The sequence below is a fragment of the Trematomus bernacchii genome, unplaced genomic scaffold, assembly GCF_902827165.1.
Source record: "Trematomus bernacchii unplaced genomic scaffold, fTreBer1.1, whole genome shotgun sequence".
Taxonomy (NCBI): domain Eukaryota; kingdom Metazoa; phylum Chordata; class Actinopteri; order Perciformes; family Nototheniidae; genus Trematomus; species Trematomus bernacchii.
This window is the reverse complement of record NW_022987942.1, coordinates 1,852,169-1,874,324: the sequence shown is the minus strand read 5'-3', so window position 1 is coordinate 1,874,324 and position 22,156 is coordinate 1,852,169. Positions and strand designations below refer to the sequence as shown.

Genomic DNA, 22,156 nt, shown 5'->3' with positions numbered 1-22,156 from the left:
TGAGTAACACACTCCTTATACTGCAAATACACTTCATATTTAACAACACAGGGTCACATACTGTAAAAAAGATTGCATTTGACACCGTCCTACAGTAGCGATACATTTTACACTGAAGGAAATTTACTTTTTAGGTGTTGGAATGTAGGATTTATTTGTCACACACACACACACACACACACACACACACACACACACACACACACACACACACACACACACACACACACACACACACACACACACACACACACACACACACACACACACACACACACACACACACACACACAAGTTGGTGTTATAAATAATAGTAGTCATACATGTGATGGTTACATTGGCGTTTTAGTGTCCCAAAACACTTCAAACTTGTCAATTTAAGTATAGGAAATACATATTTTTATGAATATATCACAAAATATTGGTAGATTTGGTGTGCTGTTAGCCTAAAAATACCCAAAACATAAAAAACAAAGAAATACATCCACATTCAGTCACACAGTGGCTGAATAAAGGGGCAACATTTAGCTTTTAGTGTGTTGGGATATTTAAACTAATGTACACACATACAGCGCTCTCTCACTGTCTCTCGGTCATACACACACTGGAGGTCCTCTGAAGGTGTGTCTCCTTATTTGAGTGCCTGCCAGATGATGATGATGAAGATGATGAGCACCAGCGACAGCACCATGGTCAGAATGCACATCCTCTTACGGGACTTCCTCTGCACACAACAAGGGGCCATGTTAGTGTCATCAGATTCAGAACAAGTGACAGGACATCATAGTAAATGTATTCATTCTAGTAAACAGCATGAATCAATAACTCTAGATGATTCTCCTGATCTTACTGTCAACTTACCACATGAAAGATCCAAACCAAAACTGTGTTACTCCTTCTCTTAATACTTCCTGTGTCAGTGCTGTAAGCTCACTGCATATGGAACTAGACCTCTAAAGAATAGATAATAAAACAAAGAAACCTGAGAACTAAGGCAAACATTGTGAAAGGAAATGGCATTCCATCAAGCTGAAAGAACCTTGTTTAGTCTTGTAATATAATATAACAATATATGAGAAGGCTATCTGTTATGCCATGTTTTCTTACAGCATTGTATTACTCCTTATTAGAGAAGAACATGGGAACTCCAGAGCACTGACAGAGACACAGCTCTTTTGAGCCTTCTATTTCTATATTTCTCAGAAGTAATGACACTTATGCCCCTTTCACACCAACGCAACTCCGGTTCAAGCTCCGTGCTAGAGCTTTTCTGGTTCAGAACCGGTTCTTCGGTTTAGCGCCGGCTCTTTTCACACCGCTCAGAGCCCGACTGGTGCTGCCGCTGCTGCGTCATGACGTCACAGTTTACGTCGCTGAGTTTCTCCCCAACGCCGGAGCTCACCTCACAATAACAACGGGCCGGGGACTGCGTTGCTTTTAATCATACGAAGCCAGATTAAATTAAATAACGACTTCTCCAACCTTATACTTTTCTCCAGAGTGCCGTGGTTCATTGTTTATTAATGTGTTTCAGCGGCATTTACCGACCGCTGCAGTGCTGGCCGGCTGCTCTTCCACGAGTGTATTCTCCCGTTAGCTCCGGGTTAGCTCACACGGCTCTAAAGTATTCACTGTCTGACTGTCACACATACATATCCCCAGTTCCCCTTAAGTGAATGTGTGTCAGTCTGAATTGACGCTGTTTGGTGTCAGTCTGAATTGACGCTGTTTGGCATCACAACGCTGTTATGAAAGTTTCTCTGGTATAACATGGGTGATGTTAGCATAGCAACCGAAGCTAAACTGACTACTTGCTAAGCAGTTTTCTACAGGCACATTTTACCGACGTATTTTTCATTATGATTCTACTTGTGATAGTCGGACATGACAACCTGTGCAGCCCATGTATTGATTCCATCCGATAGCTGCTATAATAACAAACAAAACGTCTGCCTGCTCTCCACAATGATCAATAACAGCGAACGGATGGTCAAAGTAAGGTACAAATAAACAGAATCACACGAAGCCTGGTTAGTGTTGCCTGACTTTATAAAGTGTGTTTTTTTTAACAAGTGTGTGGTTGCGTTCTAGTCACTTTGCTCAGCACTACTGCTTGTTACAACTTTTATTTGCCCTACTCGCCTTAAGTGTTAGCTCAGGTTAATCTCGCCCCCCTCCGACGTAAGCGTGACGTATGCGGTTCTTGCTTCTAGACGGACAACTTTTTGGTGCTCGAAACGAACCGGATTCCGGAGCTATGACGCTGCTCCGCTGCGGTGTGAACAGGAAAACCCGGTGCTTTTCAAGCTCCAGCACCGAACCGGCCCTGAAACACCGTTGGTGTGAAAGGGGTACATGAGCTTCTTTAGTGATACAATTATAAAGAGACAATATTAATAACCTGCTAGCTTCAACCAGTACCAATTTTTCTTCAACAACAGTAACTTTATAAACTACAAAAGAGGATTAGAGCCACATGAACAAAAGCTATTTTATTTTCATAATTCTGAGAAAAAACTTTGAATGATGTGATTAAATAGACAATTCTGTGAATGATGCCAGTACTCCGATAAAAAAAAAGCAGAATCTCAAAATTCTCTCTTTAATCACAGAACAAAAAAATAAAAACTCACAAAAACATACCGTTTTTTGTAATAAACATCTGTTACACGTGATTATACTAACACTGCTTCTCTATCATCGACCTTCACTTAAACAAATTCATGTTTTGAGGCATCTCGAAGAGCAATTAGGCAGCTTAAAGAAGTTTTACCATAATCCCTTATCAAATATGATAATGATGTCTTTGTTGTCAGGATATGAACTACAGTCTTTCAAAGAAGTTGTGGAGAAAAAAAATGTAAGCAGCAATTTTTATTCAGCGATATGAGGTTGTGTTAGACCCACAATACTTGTAAGATTCACAATGTTTTGTTAGTTTGGTATTTGAATGGAATGTCTCCATATATACATGTACATGCAACACTGAATGACTCTGCTCTCTCACCTTGTAATAGGAGGCCTTCTGCAGCTGGACGGTCCCCCTGTCTACATGAACCTCAGCACTCTCCACATGGGCCTCTATGGTGTCTGTTCATCACACACAGGGGGGGGGGGGACGACGACGCATGAGCATATTCAAATCACATGTGTGAAGCATCAACTCTGTTTCTTCTGACTCACCGATCATCTCCCCCTGATCGTGGATCATCACAGCCAGGTCCTTGAAGATCTGGTTCACGTCCTTGATGTTGGCCTGAGGAGACAGGGGGAGGGGGTGTTAGCTGCTGGGGGAGAGAGCTACAGAGTCCCTGCCTCTGAGGGGTGGGGTGGGGGGGGGGGGGGTGTACTGTACCTCCAGCTGTCTGATGTTGGTCTCTCTCTCCCTGATGGTCTCCAGGTTCTCCTCAGTGACCGGGGGCTCCTCAGTCTGTGTCTGGCTCTCACCCCACTCATCCTCACTGCAATAACACACACTTTATTTCACAGAGATACAGACATTTGTGACATTCTGTTATGTTATGTCAAACTCTTCAGACTTTCCCTTAGACTACTTTACTTGGCAATATGTACATATCCCTAACATGGGAAGAGAAAAAGATGATACCTAAAAAGTTTTCCTGCCCATTGTATTTTACCGTTCATCATTCATGTGTTTAAAGAAGGGTTAAGTGGCGCAGTGGACCAGTGCGTTGGTGTTGGGATCAGGGGAGCACAGGTTTAAACCCCACTGCAGTCAGCATGTCGTTGTGTCCCTGGGCAAGACACTTCACCCCTAATTGCTCCTGTGTGGATTGCCCACAGTATTGAGTATGTAAGTCGCTTTGGATAAAAGTGTCTAACAAGTGACATGTAATGTGTGCAAAGGCTTGCCTAATGTGAAGAAGCTAGGCCACGCCCCCTTCACATTTTCTGTAATTGAATAGTACATTTATATTGAGTGACAGCCTTTATCTGTGAAAAATTAGCTTTTCTTATAATAGTTGTAAGATGTAAGGTTAGTTAATGCAGATCTTTGTTTATTTTCCTTAGAATCACACACACATTTCAACAGTGCTGTAATACCTGAGTGTCAGTGCATTTGTATCCGTATTTATAGTCAGTTAATAATAAACTTAGAAGGAAATCCCTTCCTCCCGTGTCCGGACTAGTCACCCCATACTGTTGTCTACCTTCCTAACCAGCCAGAGCTACATTACAGGCTGCTTTAAGAGCATTTGGTTCTGAAAGGAAGCATTGATATCACTTTTTAGCCAGTATATAGCCAAAGGGCTATTTAAACCATAAACTGATCATATTGGCAGTAACAATGTTAACTATACATCTCTTAGTGTGATCTTTTATAATTGATTATACAGATAATACAGAGGGATCATGTTGTTGTTCGGGGTTCCAACACACCCATAGGTGTTTGCTTCATTTTTGTCTTTAACAACAGCCATGTACTGATGAAACAGTGTGCAGTGACTCAAAGGACAGCGGAACAACATACTGTATTTCAGGCTTGCTGTGGCTTTCTCACCCCAACATTGTGTTAAAAAATGAAATAGTGGCTGGAATGAGCTGAAGGTAAAATATTTAGAAACACTTACTCTTCATATGTAACCAGTTGGTCAGTCACATTGCCTCCATCTCCCTGTAGACAGTAACAAAAGATAATAAACATCAGCGTTCATCACTGTTATATCCTATACATATTACACTATGTGTTTAAGAGTCATCTTTAACTGTTTGTTCACAGTGAGTCAGAACTCACCAGGACTCTGGATCCGGCCCGGGCTCTGGCCACGGACTCCTTCTCTGTCTCCGCCGCCCTCCGCTGAACCACCTGGAAGTTGTTGAGGGCTGAGGAGAAATCGTTCATCAAACGCTCCCTCTGGAGCTTCTGCTGCCTCTGGAAGAAAAAGAAAGAAAGGAATATTTTTTAACATTTGGTCAAGGCTGTCATTTTGCATTAGAGTTCAGGTCTAATGTAAAGCTCTGAATGATGTTAACCAGAACTCCTGCCCTGAGTCCATTTTCATTTAGTCCCTCCACTGGCTCCCTGCATGTTTTAAAATGTTTCAAGGTTTTAGTTATTTACTACAAATTCTAAAGTTGGCAAGCACCAGCCTATCTCTCATTTTCATTTTTGCTGTTTTTTCCCCAAAAACATTTAGTCAAAACTTTGGTGATGACATGTCTGAATCTGCTGTTTGGAGTTTGAGCGTCTCAAAGGACTGTAATTATTTTGAAGTATATCTCGACTGCAGGCAACATGGATGTCCCGATGTGTTTAGTTTTTGAAAATGAATAGAGAATAAAGCAGAGATAACAAACAAATCAACTCTGAGATTGCTCCAAAGATCCCACAGCATGCCCTGGATCCTAAACATTGAATATAGCTTTTAATTTAACTTGACCTTCTTCTTTTATTATGTTCACTATAATTATTGCTATCAAGTCATTATCATTTTAAAGATGTCTGTGTCTCAGCCAAGGAGTTGTAACTCATCAGCAGATGGTTCAAAACACTGTGAACTACACGATCAACTAGTAAACAAAGATGAATCGGCTGCATATATAATATAAATAAAGAGTACTGTCATACGGAGACTTCCGGAATGAAGAGTGAGCAGTAGACGTGTTTCCCTCCGCTCCCTCGCTTCCAACTTGTTTATCATGGAGAAACCTCGTTACTCTCTTCAAACGTTTACTAATCGATACAGAACAACTGCGCAACTTGATACCTTCAAAAGACATGGCATCTATAGCCGCAAAACAATTGACACCCTTACTATTGATGAAGAACCCAATACTTCATTCTCAGCAGAGCACCCCCCCTCCCCCTCCCCTCCCTTTTCTTTGCAATACTATTTCATATTCATCCTTTATTTATTTTGGTTTTTATTTCCTTGTCCCCCCCCCCTCCCCCTTGTATGTTTGTGTGAATGAGATTGCGGGGTAATGGGGTTTGTGTTTGTTTGTCATCTATGTTAGGAAAACACAGTATTTTTCATGTAATGTCTTGAAAATGTCTGTTCGCTATCTGTGCGAAAACTACTCAAAAGATTTATAAAAACAAAAGAGTACTGTCATACATTGGTTTGTAATTGTAACATGAATAGCACCATAAGAAGGCAAAGACAGAGATTGGTTTTGATGCAGGAAAAAAGTCCAGCCCACTCTCACTTCACATCCTGAAGTGTGTCAGTATGAGCAGCATTCTCTCCACATTCATCAAGGAGGACGCAATGTTATTCTATCATATTTACATACATTTAAATCACCACAAATACTATATTCTTTTAAAAAGAAGTCACCATCTTGAAAGATCACATTTTGTTTACAAGGCATTTCTCCAGTTAAAGTAGTCAATTTCTTTTTAATATCTTTTTTTTTGTAGATTGTTAATATTTCCTTTAACTTGATCGCCCTCTGCTGGGCCCTGCAGACTCCTGTCCTGTGGTATAATGTAATGGTCTCACTTAAAACCCTACAGTAAGTTTGTTTCTGTATTTTCCCTATTAAAGTGGGCTTCTAATAACCATGCTTTTGCTACAAAGTGGTGGTGAGTCATTTGTTACGCCATGTGTTGTAATTTACTAACGAGCTAAATTATTTCATTCTTAGTTTTTGTATTTTTCTGGACTGTGACCAAACTTTCATCATTAGTATGCTATTGGTTACATGCGGTGTCATTTAGTTTCTCTTTTCTCCTTCCCTCTCATCCTGAAGCTATCCGCAGCTCTGGTTTTTGATGACACATCAACAATGATCTGACCGTGGAATAAGCTTATCATGGCATTCATTGCCCTACTATCATTTTACTGACATATCAATATGTTGATATATCTAAATTGAATGATTTATTGATATAGCGATAGTTGGTACAGAGATGTGCGCTCAGGGGAGGCCGCCTCTCCCACTTCAATGAAAGTAGCATTTACAGAAAGTACAAAAAGATATACATATAAATATTACGTCTTTCAACTGATCTATGACAAAATGTAATTGTTTGATTGCGATCATTTTATACTCAAAATAGCCAAATTTGCAGAACTCTGCTTCAAATAGGGGGAGACGTCATTGAATACTGACCTGTAGGCCTATGTGTGTGTTTTAAATAATTATAATATGAGATATGAAACACACGGTCACCTAACCATTAGGTCAGTCATTGTGTAACCTCCCAATCGAATGGTGAATTCAAGCTTCCTCTATGGGGCTCATATGTCTATAACTGTGGCTCTGATACTAGCCAGTGCCTCTGTGCCCATTGACCTCACCACACGTCACTGGTGAGGGCTGACCTGTTCTGATGGAGACAGTGGGGGGGGCAGGGAGCCCAGCTCCTTCAGGTGTCTGTTGGTTTCTTTAGCCAGCTGGTTGGTGTAGTGCTGGAGCTGTTGGCTGCAGGGGAACACACACACACAACATTAAGATCCTTCCACTCTGAGATATTACCCAGGGTGCTGCTGGTCCCAGGTCAGTACTCACAGCTTCTCCTTCAGCTCGGAGCTCTCCTGTCTCAGCCCGGGTTGGTTGAGGAGGTTTTTGATCTGACCAGCTGAGGAGAAAAGGAACAATTTAATTACACACAGGGTGGAGAGGGTTACTACAAAATGTATTCCTTTACAACTACTAGTTACCAGTAAAAATAAAACGTTATCAGCAACCTTATCTAAGTATCACAATATAAAAGTAATGTAACCTGATTACTGACTGGTGCATTTGGATTACCTCAATATCAAATGCAATGCCAATAAATACAAAATAAAATAAATATCAATAAGATGTTTTTTAGTTAAGTGTAATATGTAAGACGAAAGGACAATGTGACCTTAGAGAAGAAGAAACCAAGATATTTAGGATCAAAAATGATTTTATTGATAGGGAAACCTGCCTTTCATTCAGCATATTCAGGCAGCAGTCTATACACCCCCAATGAAACACATGAGCACATACTACAGTTTAAAAAAGCAGAAATCAAATCTGAGCTGACAGAAAATGCTCCGTTTTAGTTGAATACACACAGTTAAGCTCACACACACTATTTTATGAACATATAGGTTCGCCTGCTGAATTAAAACAGAACAAATGAACCAAAGAAAATATATATATTTATATATTATTAAAATATATGAATTCTACTGGACAGCTTTTAATTCTTCATTCTCTTTTATCTTGTTCTTTTTTAAATATACTTATTTCTGAATTTTACTTGCACCACTGAATCAATATTTTTGATTGCACTATTTTATTACCTATTGCTTTGCGTCTTAAGTATATTGTATGTTGCACTGTATTGGACTTACAGTGAGACTTTCCTTTCCCACACATTAGCCTCAGTGCATTCTACAATAAAACCTTAACATTTGAATAAAATGTGTTCTCTAGTGATCTGGTGTGGAACAGGTTGTTCCTGCTGCGTGTGACACAGTGCTCACTCACAGTTGTTGCTGATCTTCTGAATGTTGGAGCTGCAGGTGTGGATGAGGCTGCTGAAGTCCCTGGGCTGGGACCAGCTGCTGTCTGCACTCATATAGGACATCCTGACGTCTCACTGTCACTGAGGAGAAGCACGAGCTGAACACACACACAATGAGAGGATTAAGCACACTTAGTCTCATCAAATTATATTTCATTTCAGAGAATTTCAGTTTTTGTATTGAAACAACTTATAGTGTTAAGTATGTGACTGTCTATGTTTCCTGTAGTTATTTAATTGCTCTTTTTACTGCACTGTTACTGTACCGTTTTATTATTATGCTGCTGTGTTATATGTGTTATTGTATTTTTGTAACTCTGGCACAACAATTTCATCGGGATAAATAAAGTCCTATCTTATCTTATCAAAAAACAGCAATTTGAAGACTTTAGAATTTGTATATAACTATTGCTCTCAAATATGGACAGCTTTTCCAATAGAGAAGTAAAATGCAAAAGTTCATATTTGATTATTTCTCTGAGATGTATATATGATTTATTTATGATATAAAATGGCATGCCATAGTGTATGCTCAAGTGAAGTAGTGAAAATGGACCTTAAGCTAAATACACGAGTACAGTCAGTCATTCCAAATCTGATTTTAAATCTTAAATTTGAAATGAAATTTGATGCCAACTTCCATCCTCAAAGTTATCTTTTAATCTGTAATCCTTTACCATTACATAGCCTCTAAAGATGATAAATGCACTGGTGGGATGTAATAATGTACTTTTACTCAAGAACTGTACATAAGTACAATGTTGAGGTACTTGTACTGTACTTGAGTATAAACGTTTTTTCCTTTTTTATACTTCCACTGCATTACATTTTGGAAGTCAATAAGTTACTAGTTACTTTATAGTTTTGGCTAATACAATAATAATACAAATTAAAGCTGCAAGCAGCGTTGAGCGGGTCTTCGACGCTCCGCAGGCTGTTGTCCGCACGTCGAGGTATCATGCAGGAGTTTTCCGGACTCGGCCGTTGGCAAACGTGGGAAGTTTCAGGCCGATGGGACAACGTAAATGGGAGTTACAGCAGTATTATACAGTAAACATTGTGTTTGATGGCGAGTGATCTACTGCCATGGCAACGGCACATGATGACATCCCATAATTGGCATAGTGCTGTTGAGGGCCGGACCATTAACTGTCATCTGAAGTCTGGTGCCGTTTTGAACCTTTTCCATTGAATTAAGACAACATCGTGTTTTACGGCGTGGGATGCGTTGCTATGGAAACGGCATACGGTGAGATCTCAGATTTCGGGTAGAGCTGTTGAGTCATGGACCAGTGATTTAAAAGTGAAGATTGTGGGACGATGGGACCGTGTCGATTGGATTTACAGCGACACCGTGTTTTATGGCGAGGAATGCGTTGCCATGGAAACGGCATGCGGTGAGATCTCAGATTTCGCGTAGAGCTGTTCAGTCATGGATCAGTAATATAAAAGTGAAGATTGGGGGACGATGGGACCGTGTCGATTGGATTTACAGCGACACCGTGTTTTATGGCGAGGAATGCGTTGCCATGGAAACGGCATACGGTGAGATCTCAAATTTTGCGTACAGCTGTTGAGTCATGGACCAGTGATATAAAAGTGAAGATTGTGGGACGATGGGACCGTGTCGATTGGATTTACAGCGACACCGTGTTTTACGGCGAGGAATGCGTTGCCATGGAAACGGCATGCGGTGAGATCTCAGATTTCGCGTAGAGCTGTTCAGTCATGGATCAGTAATATAAAAGTGAAGATTGGGGGACGATGGGACCGTGTCGATTGGATTTACAGCGACACCGTGTTTTATGGCGAGGAATGCGTTGCCATGGAAACGGCATACGGTGAGATCTCAAATTTCGCGTACAGCTGTTGAGTCATGGACCAGTGATATAAAAGTGAAGATTGTGGGACGATGGGACCGTGTCGATTGGATTTACAGCGACACCGTGTTTTACGGCGAGGAATGCGTTGCCATGGAAACGGCATGCGGTGAGATCTCAGATTTCGCGTAGAGCTGTTCAGTCATGGATCAGTAATATAAAAGTGAAGATTGGGGGACGATGGGACCGTGTCGATTGGATTTACAGCGACACCGTGTTTTATGGCGAGGAATGCGTTGCCATGGAAACGGCATACGGTGAGATCTCAAATTTCGCGTACAGCTGTTGAGTCATGGACCAGTGATATAAAAGTGAAGATTGTGGGACGATGGGACCGTGTCGATTGGATTTACAGCGACACCGTGTTTTACGGCGAGGAATGCGTTGCCATGGAAACGGCATACGGTGAGATCTCAGATTTCGCGTAGAGCTGTTCAGTCATGGATCAGTAATATAAAAGTGAAGATTGGGGGACGATGGGACCGTGTCCATTGACTTCCTGTACGTTATTTTATACCCCTCCAAGAGGCTTTTTTGTTTGTCTCCGCACCTTAGATATGCGTAGCGAGTTTCGTTCATTTACGTGAAAGTTAAAGTAGGGGGAGTTAACGTTAAAAACGGAAGTGGGCGTGGCCTACGCAATTTTTGACGTAAAGTTCCGGGACCAATTACACATCGCAATTTTGCGCACTTCTGACGCGTGTGCAAATTTTGGTGAGTTTTCACTTATGTGGCGGGGCTCAAAAGTGCGCTCAATGTATTAAAATAATAATCAGAATAATAATAATAATAATAATCGGACCAATATCAATAATGTGCTCGTTTACAGTGACGTGGGCTACGCCCACGTCACTGTAGGCCGTTGGCCTACCTACTGTCATGATTTAGGCCACTTTTAATGGGCTTTTACCCATCTTTTTCCCTGTTTTTAGTGGGTTTTGCATGGTTATCGCTCGCTTCGCGAGCGACTAAATTGATCGTAACGATATTAATTATGCGAGTTGCAATCACGTGGGCTTCGCCCACGTGACTGGGCTCGCGCGGACTATCTGCCGTCACTATTTCCGAACCTTTTCTGTGCTTTTGCCGGTCGTTTTCCCTGTTTTCATGTGTTTTTCGCAGGTTTATCGGTCGCTGCGCGACCGATTTCAATAGGGTCTTCGCCGACCTATGGTCTCAGACCCTAATTAACATATAAATAAACATTGTAATTTAATGTCAGCTGTGATACACATCAATAATCACAATCCAGTCATGTAATATAAATGATTCTGAAAAGGGTCATCATGAGTACTTTTATTTTTGGTTCTTTAAATACACTTTGACACTTTTGTACTTTCACAATCAGAATTCCTTTATCCGTCATTATCATTGTTACAGCAAAGAGCCCAAATAAGGACACAAATACAACAGTACTGTAATAGTAAAGTGGCAAGAACACATACACATAATACAAATTATCAAATTAGTACACAATCTAGGTAGAAAAGACAAGTGGCAGCATTATAAAAAAAGTGGAACAAATATAAAGTAATGACGTACAGTACCTCTCAGATAACAATAGTAAATAGCAACATATATTGAAAATAGTAAATATTGAAATAGTACATTGTTGTTACAGTGAAAAAAAGTCAGTAAAAACAGTGTAGCATAGTATATATTGCACTACAGTGCTGTTATAGTCTGTGTTGTTGTGTGTGTGGTGGTCTAGCAGGGGCTAATGATTTTTCTTTGAGTATTTTCACAAGTTACTATTGCTACTCTTACTTGAGTAAGAAAACGAGTATTTATTCCACCATTGCCTATGTGGGCTGCCCAAAGTATGAAGTAATCGTGATATAGTGTGTCATCTAACAGAATGGAGAGAACAGAGCCAAAACAACAGCATGTAACGGAGGAGATGACCTGCCCTCATCTTCCTCACTGAGTACAGTAAAGAGGCTGCGTGCCGATATCTAAAGAATAACAGAGGCGCGCGCGAGCCAAACCCAAATCATCGCGTGGATTGTGCCAGATAATTCTAGAACGAAAATAAACACAGCCAAACGGACTATAGCCGACTGACACCATATTAAACCGTCCCTACTGCTGTTAACAAAGCATTTTACTCTAGCATAAAACTAACCTTATATCGACAGTCGTCATTCAGTGGTAACAACAATATGTCACGTGCATCAAATGTAACCTAGATATGTTACTTACAGTGTTGTACACATCAGCTTTTAAACATTCCTGTTAAAACAAATGTAGAATGTTTACAGTACATGTTTTACCTGGCAGTGAAGCAGACGTTGGCAGTGTCGGTTGTCCAAATGTCTCAGATTTATATTTCTAAATCAGAATTAGCAGACCCAGCCTGTGACGTCACGCGTACAGAGCTCTGATCCAACATTGCTGTGATGCTGCGTTCACTGACAGTAGCAAAGGTGGTTAACTCAAGTCTTCAGTGAGTAACAACTTGCTGTTAACTGTCACATTATATTTACTGCTAGAACATAGTTTCTAGAAGTGTTTTAACTGCCATTCTAGCATACTTTGAAACATACAGTTTTGTTAGGACTTGAAAACGATATGTTTCTTGTGCATCTCCGGTTTCTCCCACTGTGATTTGTAAACATCTAGTCTGCACTGGAAGCTAAAATTACATTATTCAACGTTGACTAAGGGTTAGGGTTAAGTGATCTGCTGGAGTAATCCCGTGCCTGTCCCATGACTCTCAGACTGACTCTAATAATAAACCTGAATGCAGCCCGGGCAGCTCTGCATGTGACAGCTGACTTAAATCAATATAGCTCCATGGAAAAAAGAATTATAATTATATGAATCCACGTGCTATGATATAATTTAATGTTTTAAAAATAAATTTCACAATTTTGTGATTGGTGATCTTTGACTGTTGAGTGAGTGTGCACTGTTTTATTGGACAATGTGAAGTTCAATTCAAGCAGCAATTACAGAGAGGCAAATGAGGTAATGCAGTGATCACAACTTCTAAAGCATCCACTTATCTTTGAATGTTCTTCTCTTCTTCACACAGAAAGCACAGTCTGTAGAACATCAAACACAGACTGCGTATTTCCACTCACAGTCTCTTAAGCTTTTTCCTGCTTGTATTTTAGTGTGATTTTGATCAAATGTACAGTCCCAGTTGTAGTGAAAGGGTAGGGGAATACATTCGTGACCTTTGTTGTAATGGTGATATTTGCAATATACATTTTATACTGGGCAAGGTATATAATGCATCTTAAATAACTCTGAAAAGGTAAAAAACAGTGGTGTAAAGAAACTAAGTGCATTTACTCAAGTAACATTTTTAAAGACTTGTAGGCCTACTTTACTTGAGTATTTCCATGTTATGCTTCTTTGTACTTCTACCCCACTACAGTTCAGAGGTTAATCGTGTAATTTTACTCCACCACATTTATTTAATACCTTTAGTTACTTTACTGGATGAATGATTTGAAAATATAATCAACTCTTAAATCAGACTTTAGTTCCACCTGGAGTAAATTCACAAGCTACCCTGCAGTATACAAAGTCATTCAAACTAGCTGCACCTTTACCATCTTTGAGAACACTTTAATGATCAATCATTATAAAACATATCATATATAGTATTCTGAAATGGACCAATCTGCAGAATGAGTACTTTTACTTTAGGTACTATACTGAACGTTTATTTAGATGCATATACTTTGGTACGTTTACTTGAGTAACATTTGAATGTATGACTAAATAAAGAACCTTGAACCTTGAATGCAGGACTTTTAGTTGGAACAGAGTATCCCTACACTCTGGTACTTACTTAAGTACATGATCTGAGTACTTCTCCCACCTCTGGTAAAATATGCATACAGTATAGAAATATTGCTCAAATATTCTAGCTGTGTGATTTTTTTCCCCTTCTTTTGTCTGACAGACGGTGTTGCTGCAGTGCCTCCAGTAGAGGGGGGGAGTGTGCCGTGTTCCACTGCTGTGCCTGAAGCTCTCTGTAGTGCAGCTCAGTGGGGGCTTTTGGTATCATGTGGGACGTTTCATTATCGTCTGTTGTACCTTTTATTGAGTTGTTACATGGTTGCTGTAACAACAGATATATTATCTATTTTATATCTATATTCTGTGGTTATTCAGTGCTGACTTAGTGGCAGTGCTTCCTGTCGCACATGTACGCAAATCATATTTATTTTAATATTCATACTTCCTGTAATCATAAACAACCAATGGCACGAGCTCGAAATGCAACAGTAACAACTTCATTTGCTGTTTGTATACAGTATGTATAATACACCGAACAAACAATGTTCACAAACAATGAACAAGCAAATAAAAAAGTAATCCTAATGAAACATGACAGGAAAGTAATAAAGTTGGTTAAGTTTCAGAGTCAATGTCAGCATGTATAGAGTGATTCTGAAGGTATAGTATCATAAATCAGTATTGGTGAGATATTGGTAGATCCTGATGATAAAAACATAAGCTGCTTTCAATATGAGATTATGTAAAAAGTTTTGCAAAGCAATTTCACTTTTCATTTGATGTTTAAAATTAAAAACTGATATGCAATTTGTTGAAATTATGGTGTATGTATGTATGTATGTATAGTATGTAGTCTACAGCATATTTAAATGTGCTTGTGTACACACATCTGGTCTACATAGAGTTAGTGTCCCCTGGCTGCAGTATAATGAAGTCAAGGTGCAGATGAGATCCTGGGAAAGAGATGAGGGGCGTTCACAAACAGTATGTTACAGACTGACAGGCACACAGAGACTCAGCAACACACACTCCAGCTGTTTCTCAGGGAGAGATTTAAAAGACACTCAATAAAGTGATCAGCTGCAACATTATATGAACAGCCCAAATACAGACATGTCCCTGTTACTCACCGACCCAACATGATGGTGTTAATAAAACAAATGTCATTCTCTTAATTAATTAATGATGTTTAAGGAACATGGATGGGGCGGCAGTAACTCAGTCTGTAAGGCTTGGCTTGGAAACTGAAGGGCCACTCCACCTCCTGGACACTGCTCAGTTGTCCTTGAGCAAGGCACCAAACACCCAGCTGCACCATGGAACTGGACAACCTGGAAGTCTCTTTGCTCTGACACCTCACTAATGTAGTGAGGTGTAGAGCTGCTCAGAGGGGTGAAGAAAAAGAGTCGGATTTATTGTATTAAATCCAAAGTGCATTGCTAACAGGTTGAGGGGTTGGTTAGTGGCTGCTGCATCACCTGGCACAGCGCTCTCTATAGGAGGTGAGACTGACTTCACCTGCGGAGGAAACTGAATAAGGGGTCAAGGGCAGGTGATAAGATAAGATATCTCTGACATCTCTTTTTGAATCATTTGCCTTTATTGACATGTTGAAAGCTCAGTTGACGATATACAGTATGTGCCATTAAGATAAAATACTATCAATTTGACCTATCACATTTAAAAGTTAGATTTTTCATCTGGCTCATTTACTGTAGTCACACATACTAAAAGCATTAAGAGTTGTTGTCCCGGTAAGGACAGAGAGGACAGAGAGGTTATCTCAGAACACCTGTCTCCTGAAAGCCCTGTGCTAGTTTGACCTTCCTGTGAATTCAAACCCTGTCCATACACAATATTGTTTGTATGAAAACACAATTTATAGGAGACTAAGCCGTCATATTTTCTGCTGTTTTTTGTTCATTAGGTTCACAGTCCATGAAGTGTAAGGGTAACTTGCTCCTCTGTGGGTCAAGAAAACTCTTCAGAATGGGTAGAACATCAAAATGATGGATGCACTCAGAATAAATGGCTGTGAAGCTGTTGTTAATTTTGGACAATTTGACACATGCTGGGTTGCCTGTGGTGGTTGGCTAACAGCTCAGATAAACTCTTTGAGAGAATTACTGGGAAATGGAAAAGGCCAAACACATAAACATCTAAGGGAGGCTGGGTTTCACTTCATGTAATTTGGTGCTTTCTATTGTATTGCATAACGGCTGTTGCACAACAACTGAAGACAAAAACAAAGGCGGTGTGGATCTGATGCTGTTCTCAAGAGATAACTGCTGTTCTGAACAAACAGATCGTAACAAATGACCTTAAGCTTTCTATCTCAAGGGAGGGAGATTACTTGTGTGAAAGAAGGCCATTATTATTTACACTTTAATGAACAAATAACATCTTCTACAGTGCACCGTAAACCTAATCTCCTAAAGCAACAATAGACTTTAGAGTGGTCTATGATTAACATCAACATGTTATCAGCATCTTATGAGCAGCATCAACTTAACTAGGCACATTATTATTACATTCTGTTAGGTAGCGTGGAAAGGGTAGGACCCAAATGCAGACTACAAAAAAGGTAAAAAGGTCTAGAAACAAAAAGCGAGCTTTATTTTAAAAGCTGAACAAAAACATGGCATGAAACACATAGGTACTGTAGCACAAAAACTGACCGTGACCAACATGGAGGGAGACAGGAAAAACAAACAATGAACCAACCAGGCACACAGGGGAAGACAAGACTAAATACAGAGAGGGGTAATCACAAGACAAGACACAGCTGGGGTAAGGGAGGCAGAAACACAAGGGCAACAGGTGAACACAATCAGAATAATCAGGTAGGAGGGAAAACAGACAGAAAGCAACAGGCAAGACAGGGGGTGAACACTTTTCAAAATAAGACTGGAAACCAAAGACAGAAAAAGACAAGACAAAACACAACACAAACAGATCGTGACACATGACACTATTGTGGACATGTCATGAGCTCATTCATGATGCTGCGTAGGGGTTAAATTGGGGCTCAGGCCCGGATTAATCATGGAGGTACTGGGTGTTCGTACTGGGTAATTCATTTAGTTTAAAGCCGTTATCCGCTGATTTACAGACTCCTCTATCCCAATGCAAGTAAATGGGAAAAAGTATTTTTGGGCCCAATTACATCATGTATTAAAGGTGGGGTAGGTCATTTTGGAGAAACCAGCTCGAGATCGCTAAAATTTGAAAATACACAGCCGGAAAAAATCTGCCACTTCCTTACAGAGCCCCTCCTCCAACACACACGAACGCGCACATGACCAATGAGGGCACGAGATAAGTCTGTGCACAGATGGAAGGCTGACAGGCAGGTAGGCCATCCAGTTATTTTAGCCGGGCGGGCTAAAATGATTGGTCGTGCTTTTTACAGTACAACGGCTTCCACAGATGACATTTTTTTATGGATTTTTGGTCAAAGCACTTAAGATATTCATTGCTATCGGGATGTTAAGAGCATTCCATGGAATATAACAAAAAGTGTATCTCGAGCCGGTTTCTCAAACTTACCTACCCCACCTTTAAAGCATAAAGGTTCAAAGGTTCAAAGGGCTTTATTGTTAAGTGCACATTATAGCTACAGTGTAGATAAGCAATGAAAAACTCACAAGCTCCTCCAACAATGCAACATCAGACATAAAACTAAATAATACAAAAAAGAAATAGTGGAAGAAGAAACAAAGTAGAGATAAAATAGTACAAGAGAATGTTGCAAGACTAATGTGCAAGTAATGCATGATAATGTGACTATATGCAAATAAAATAGAATAAGATGAGCTTAAAATAGATTGTGAAATGAATGGCTGTACAGTGATGTCAAATACTCCTTATTGTTATAATAGATAAATATGTGAGCTGCACACAGATACTTATACATAAGTTGTAGTAACACCGTTTGGCCACCATGGACATTTGCTTCATCTTCCCACGCACTTTGTGGGTGATGGGAACAATAATGTTTATAAAACATCTGTTTAAAGTACATGCTCACCTCAAATTAAACAGCGCTTCATATCAAATCAAGCGCTCCCTTTACTACAGACACCAGCCATGTTAGAGATGTTTTGACTTCCCGCTCTGTGACTCTGTAATTATTCATGTTTTTGATTTTATATATTGCAATGAATATTTTGCAGGAACAAATTATATTGGAAAGACCATTTCTTAATATTGTGCGCCAATTTGTACATTAGCACAATTAGATGTAAATGTGAAATTATAGAAAGAAATTAGTATTAAAAGCTTGGAAGTGCAATTAATAATGTTGTCACTTACACGAATAAATAATCGTGATCATTTACGTGACCTCATTAATGATCGAAATAAACATTAGTATAATTTTGGCCATAATCATTCAAGAATCTGTATTAAGTACACTTGTAGTTTATTTTCACTTTTCTTTGGCAAGATTGAAAGTAACAGTTAATTGGAAGTTATTCTTTAGAAGTGAAGGAAATATTTTGATATTTGAAAAAGGTGTGTTTGTATGGTACAATATAAGATGTAGCTACATATCAGAGTAGTGCAAGTATAAAAAACCTGTCCCTAAATACGTAGATACAGTTATGATTTCCTCTATCTAGATAATAAATAAGTATATTGTGCCCAGTCCTTTTTGACCATCCCACTGACTGAGACAGAGAATTATTTTGCTTTAAGAAACATTTATTGACATGTGCATGAGATGATAGAAATGAGAAATGTTGGTGATTAGAACCCAATCATATATCTTAAGGGGTGCAGCCGTAAGTAGAAAAGGAAAAACCCCCAGGGTCTGGACATGGGTGGTGATGTTGCATATCTGGATTTGATAAGGAGTGGACTTTTGATGAGATGGACCTGGGCGCTGGATATGGTGACAGGAGGTGGATGGGGTTTAGCATTAACGGCTGAAATTAGAGCTGACTGAAGTGCGATGATTGGCTGCTGGAGAACGTGGTAAAATATAATTGGTTAAGAGTAGACACCGGTTATCAGCTGACTAGATGTAGCTGAGGAGTGAATGAATGTAAAGGTTGTCTTATCTTACACTTTAGCTTTATTTGTGATTATATGAAAAAAGGTGATTTGGCTCACTGTGTCAAATCAGCATGATCATTATTATAGTCGATCATCGAGTCAAATATTCTGTCTAGCTAGTCATCAACTTAGGAAATTGTGACGTACCAAATTCTCTACAGGAATATAGAATACATAACTGTTGTGCCAGATGGGCTTTTAAATTATCCACAGAAAGAAAAGGCCTTAAAGGGGACCTATCATGCAAAATGCACTTTTGTACGTCTTTTATACATGAATATGTGTCCCCGGTGTTCCAGGGAACTCACCAAGTGTCAGAAAACACAACCCTCTCTATTTTCCTCCATACCCAAATCTCTAAAAAAGGGGCTGCAACGGATCTGATAAAAACTGATCCAGATTTGAACACTGTCCTGACGTCAGTGGCGCTACGGCTATTGGGCCAACTCCACCAATCAGGAGGAGACAGCCAAGGCCATTGCCGTTCGAAAGCGCTGGAAACACTGTAGTACATATGCCAGGCCTGTAGATGGTGCTGTTCTCACAGAATCAGCCCTTGCAAAAACAGAGCTAAAAAAGTGCAAATTGAGCGAAATGAGGCATGGCTAAAATGCATGATCTGTTTGGTATTTTGAAAAAAAAAAAGTATAAATATGCCTTATATAGGTATGGTCCTACACTATATTATTCAAATATAGCATGATAGGTCCACTTTAACTTAACCTTATGACTAAATAAAAACAAAGATTACAATAATGTTAAAACACTTTCCTGTCAACACAGATGAAATGTGACAAAAATAAGTGGTTGGAAACATTTAAAATTAGGAGCCTGTCGTAACCAATCCAAGCTGCTTGATTTGAACTAAATGTTCTGTGACTGTAGATCCTGCTCTGATCCCTTTTAGTATGCTCTGCACCTCCAAAAGGGAAATTAAGAGCAGTTTCCTGAAGTGTGATCGTACATGTCTGAGGTTATTGGAGACATTTCCCTCACAGTGTGTTATATAACAGATACAGTGCTTCATTCAGCCACTGACTGGAAACAGACAGTCAACTGTGTTGAGTGGCCTCCAATAATCAGATTAGTGAGGGAAGTAAAAGGACAATCTCAGAGAACAGTAACCTAACATCAGCTGTGGATAAGGTACTCAGATCTTTCAGATTAGTAAAGGTACAAATACCAAATTGTAGAAATACTCTGCTAAAAATAAAAGTCCAGTCTTGAACTTTTTACTTTACTTAACAATACAAGTATTAACATCAAAATGTACTTAAGGTACAAAAAAAGGGAAGGTATCATTCAGCACAATGGCCCATTTCAGAAATATGCTTGCTATGTTAATGAATTATAATTATGAAATTGTTCATTTGTTCGTCAATTAAATGTTGTGCAGGTAAAGAGGAACTTTTTTTTAATTACATGAACTGCTGGTTACCTTAAAAATGTCACCAAAGGACCGATAAAGTTTATACATGATGCTGTATTTTGTATCATTAATTTTAATCATCAAAACAACCAAAGCTATCGAATGAATGTATGAAGTAGCTTACCTCAAAAGTACAGTATTGCTTGGTATCACTTTAAGTGCAAGGTGCTACAATAGAGTGAAGAACAATACATTGAACATATCACAGAATAAGGTCAGATGGGTGAAGGATGAAGAGGTATGTCCATTGCTACACTGGTCCAGATAACGTGCTCAATGGATAAGTTCTTGTAGAGAGATTTTGTTTTTTCAATATTGATTTGCTGCTGTTGTGCATCCACGTCACTGTTGTGCAGCGACCTCATGGCTGTCTTGAAATCTGGAGAAGGACACAGAGGATGCAGGGTAAATCGAAGAGGAGGATGATTAGATCTGGGTCCAGATATATGGAGAAAAGGAGATATAAGCCGGTTTTCCCCCTCTCATCATGGGTGATTCAACTTTCTTGTAGAGCGACTTTGTTTGTTTTTTTCTTTGTTGAGTTGCTGCTGGTTGCGGCTGACTTATATATTTGATCCAATTGGTAGATAGGTTATATTTACACCATAACGGTGCACAGCTGATATACTGTAAAAGGACTTGTTGTTTTTAAAGATATTACTGATTTTCTTTGAATATAAGAATGTAAATACTGAGTTGAGAGAATAGTCAGGGGATTTGGGTGATGGGAGACACATCTATGGATTCAGAATTTCAATAGCTTACTGTTAAATGACGGATATACCTTTCTGTCTGTGATGTTTTACAAATCAGATATTAGAAGTAAAACATGTGAAATAATATAGCAATATCCTGTACAATTATGTGAAAACATGAATAAAACTACACATCTTCAGATGTTATACATACACAAGTGTCCTACACTAATAATACAAAGTTATTATGGCTGTGTGTACCTTGTGTGCACCGCCTAGTGGTTAAAGCACGTTATTTAATTAGTTGTGTATATGATATGTCAATGAACCTTAGAAAATCTTGAAAGGGATATGCAAAATAGCCATTATATACAGTCTTTAATGAACTATTAGTAGAGAATAACGAGTAATGAATATACTTTATAGGGATCTGCAGATAAATGTTTAGTCTTCTCAAGCAGCAACTATCAAATATCTCTCCTGATTGTTGGCACTTGACAATCACCTTTCCCTGAATTTTACTCAGGTGTAACTAAAGCCTGATTTAAGGGTTGTTTATATTTCACATCATTAATCAGAATCTGCAAAGTAACTAAAATAAATGTAGTGGAGTAAAAATACCAGGTTAACCTCTGAATTGTAGTGGAGTAGAATTGCTGTTTTGTTTAGTAATGGATATTGAATATGGAATAAAGGTTTTGACAAGACCTGGTGTAACAATAATCAAAAAGGACATTAAAAGAGCTCCAGATGTTAATGATCTAAACAAAACAGCACACCTGAAATGTATATTTAAATACTTTATTAAGGGCAGTGAATTAGTTTTCTCTGTATGTTTTTCAAATCAGTGTTATACAGTAAGTGTCAT

At 39.2% G+C, this 22,156-nt stretch overlaps 1 protein-coding gene across 1 annotated transcript; it reads right to left on the bottom strand.

Annotated features, from left to right (window-relative positions):
* Nucleotides 1-228: 228 nt before the first annotated feature.
* On the bottom strand, nucleotides 229-12,728 carry LOC117470766 (syntaxin-12-like). Its single transcript, XM_034115638.1, has 10 exons — nucleotides 12,624-12,728; nucleotides 8,434-8,568; nucleotides 7,480-7,549; nucleotides 7,293-7,392; nucleotides 4,757-4,894; nucleotides 4,593-4,636; nucleotides 3,356-3,461; nucleotides 3,184-3,256; nucleotides 3,008-3,090; nucleotides 229-724 (listed from the first exon to the last, which is right to left on the bottom strand). Exons 2-10 carry the CDS (start codon nucleotides 8,531-8,533, stop codon nucleotides 632-634), a joined length of 807 nt encoding a protein of 268 aa, XP_033971529.1. The 5' UTR covers nucleotides 8,534-8,568; nucleotides 12,624-12,728; the 3' UTR covers nucleotides 229-631.
* Between the last annotated feature and the right edge of the window lie 9,428 nt (nucleotides 12,729-22,156).

Bases quoted from the DNA above. Each gene is read 5' to 3' on its own strand.
- LOC117470766 (XM_034115638.1), bottom strand. From the start codon at position 8,533: ATGTCCTATATGAGTGCAGACAGCAGCTGGTCCCAGCCCAGGGACTTC. The intron at 3,257-3,355 runs GTACAGTACACC...CTGTCTCCTCAG, and splicing joins CCAACATCAGACAGCTGGAG to GCCAACATCAAGGACGTGAA. The intron at 725-3,007 runs GTGAGAGAGCAG...TGTTGTGTGCAG, and splicing joins AGAAGGCCTCCTATTACAAG to AGGAAGTCCCGTAAGAGGAT.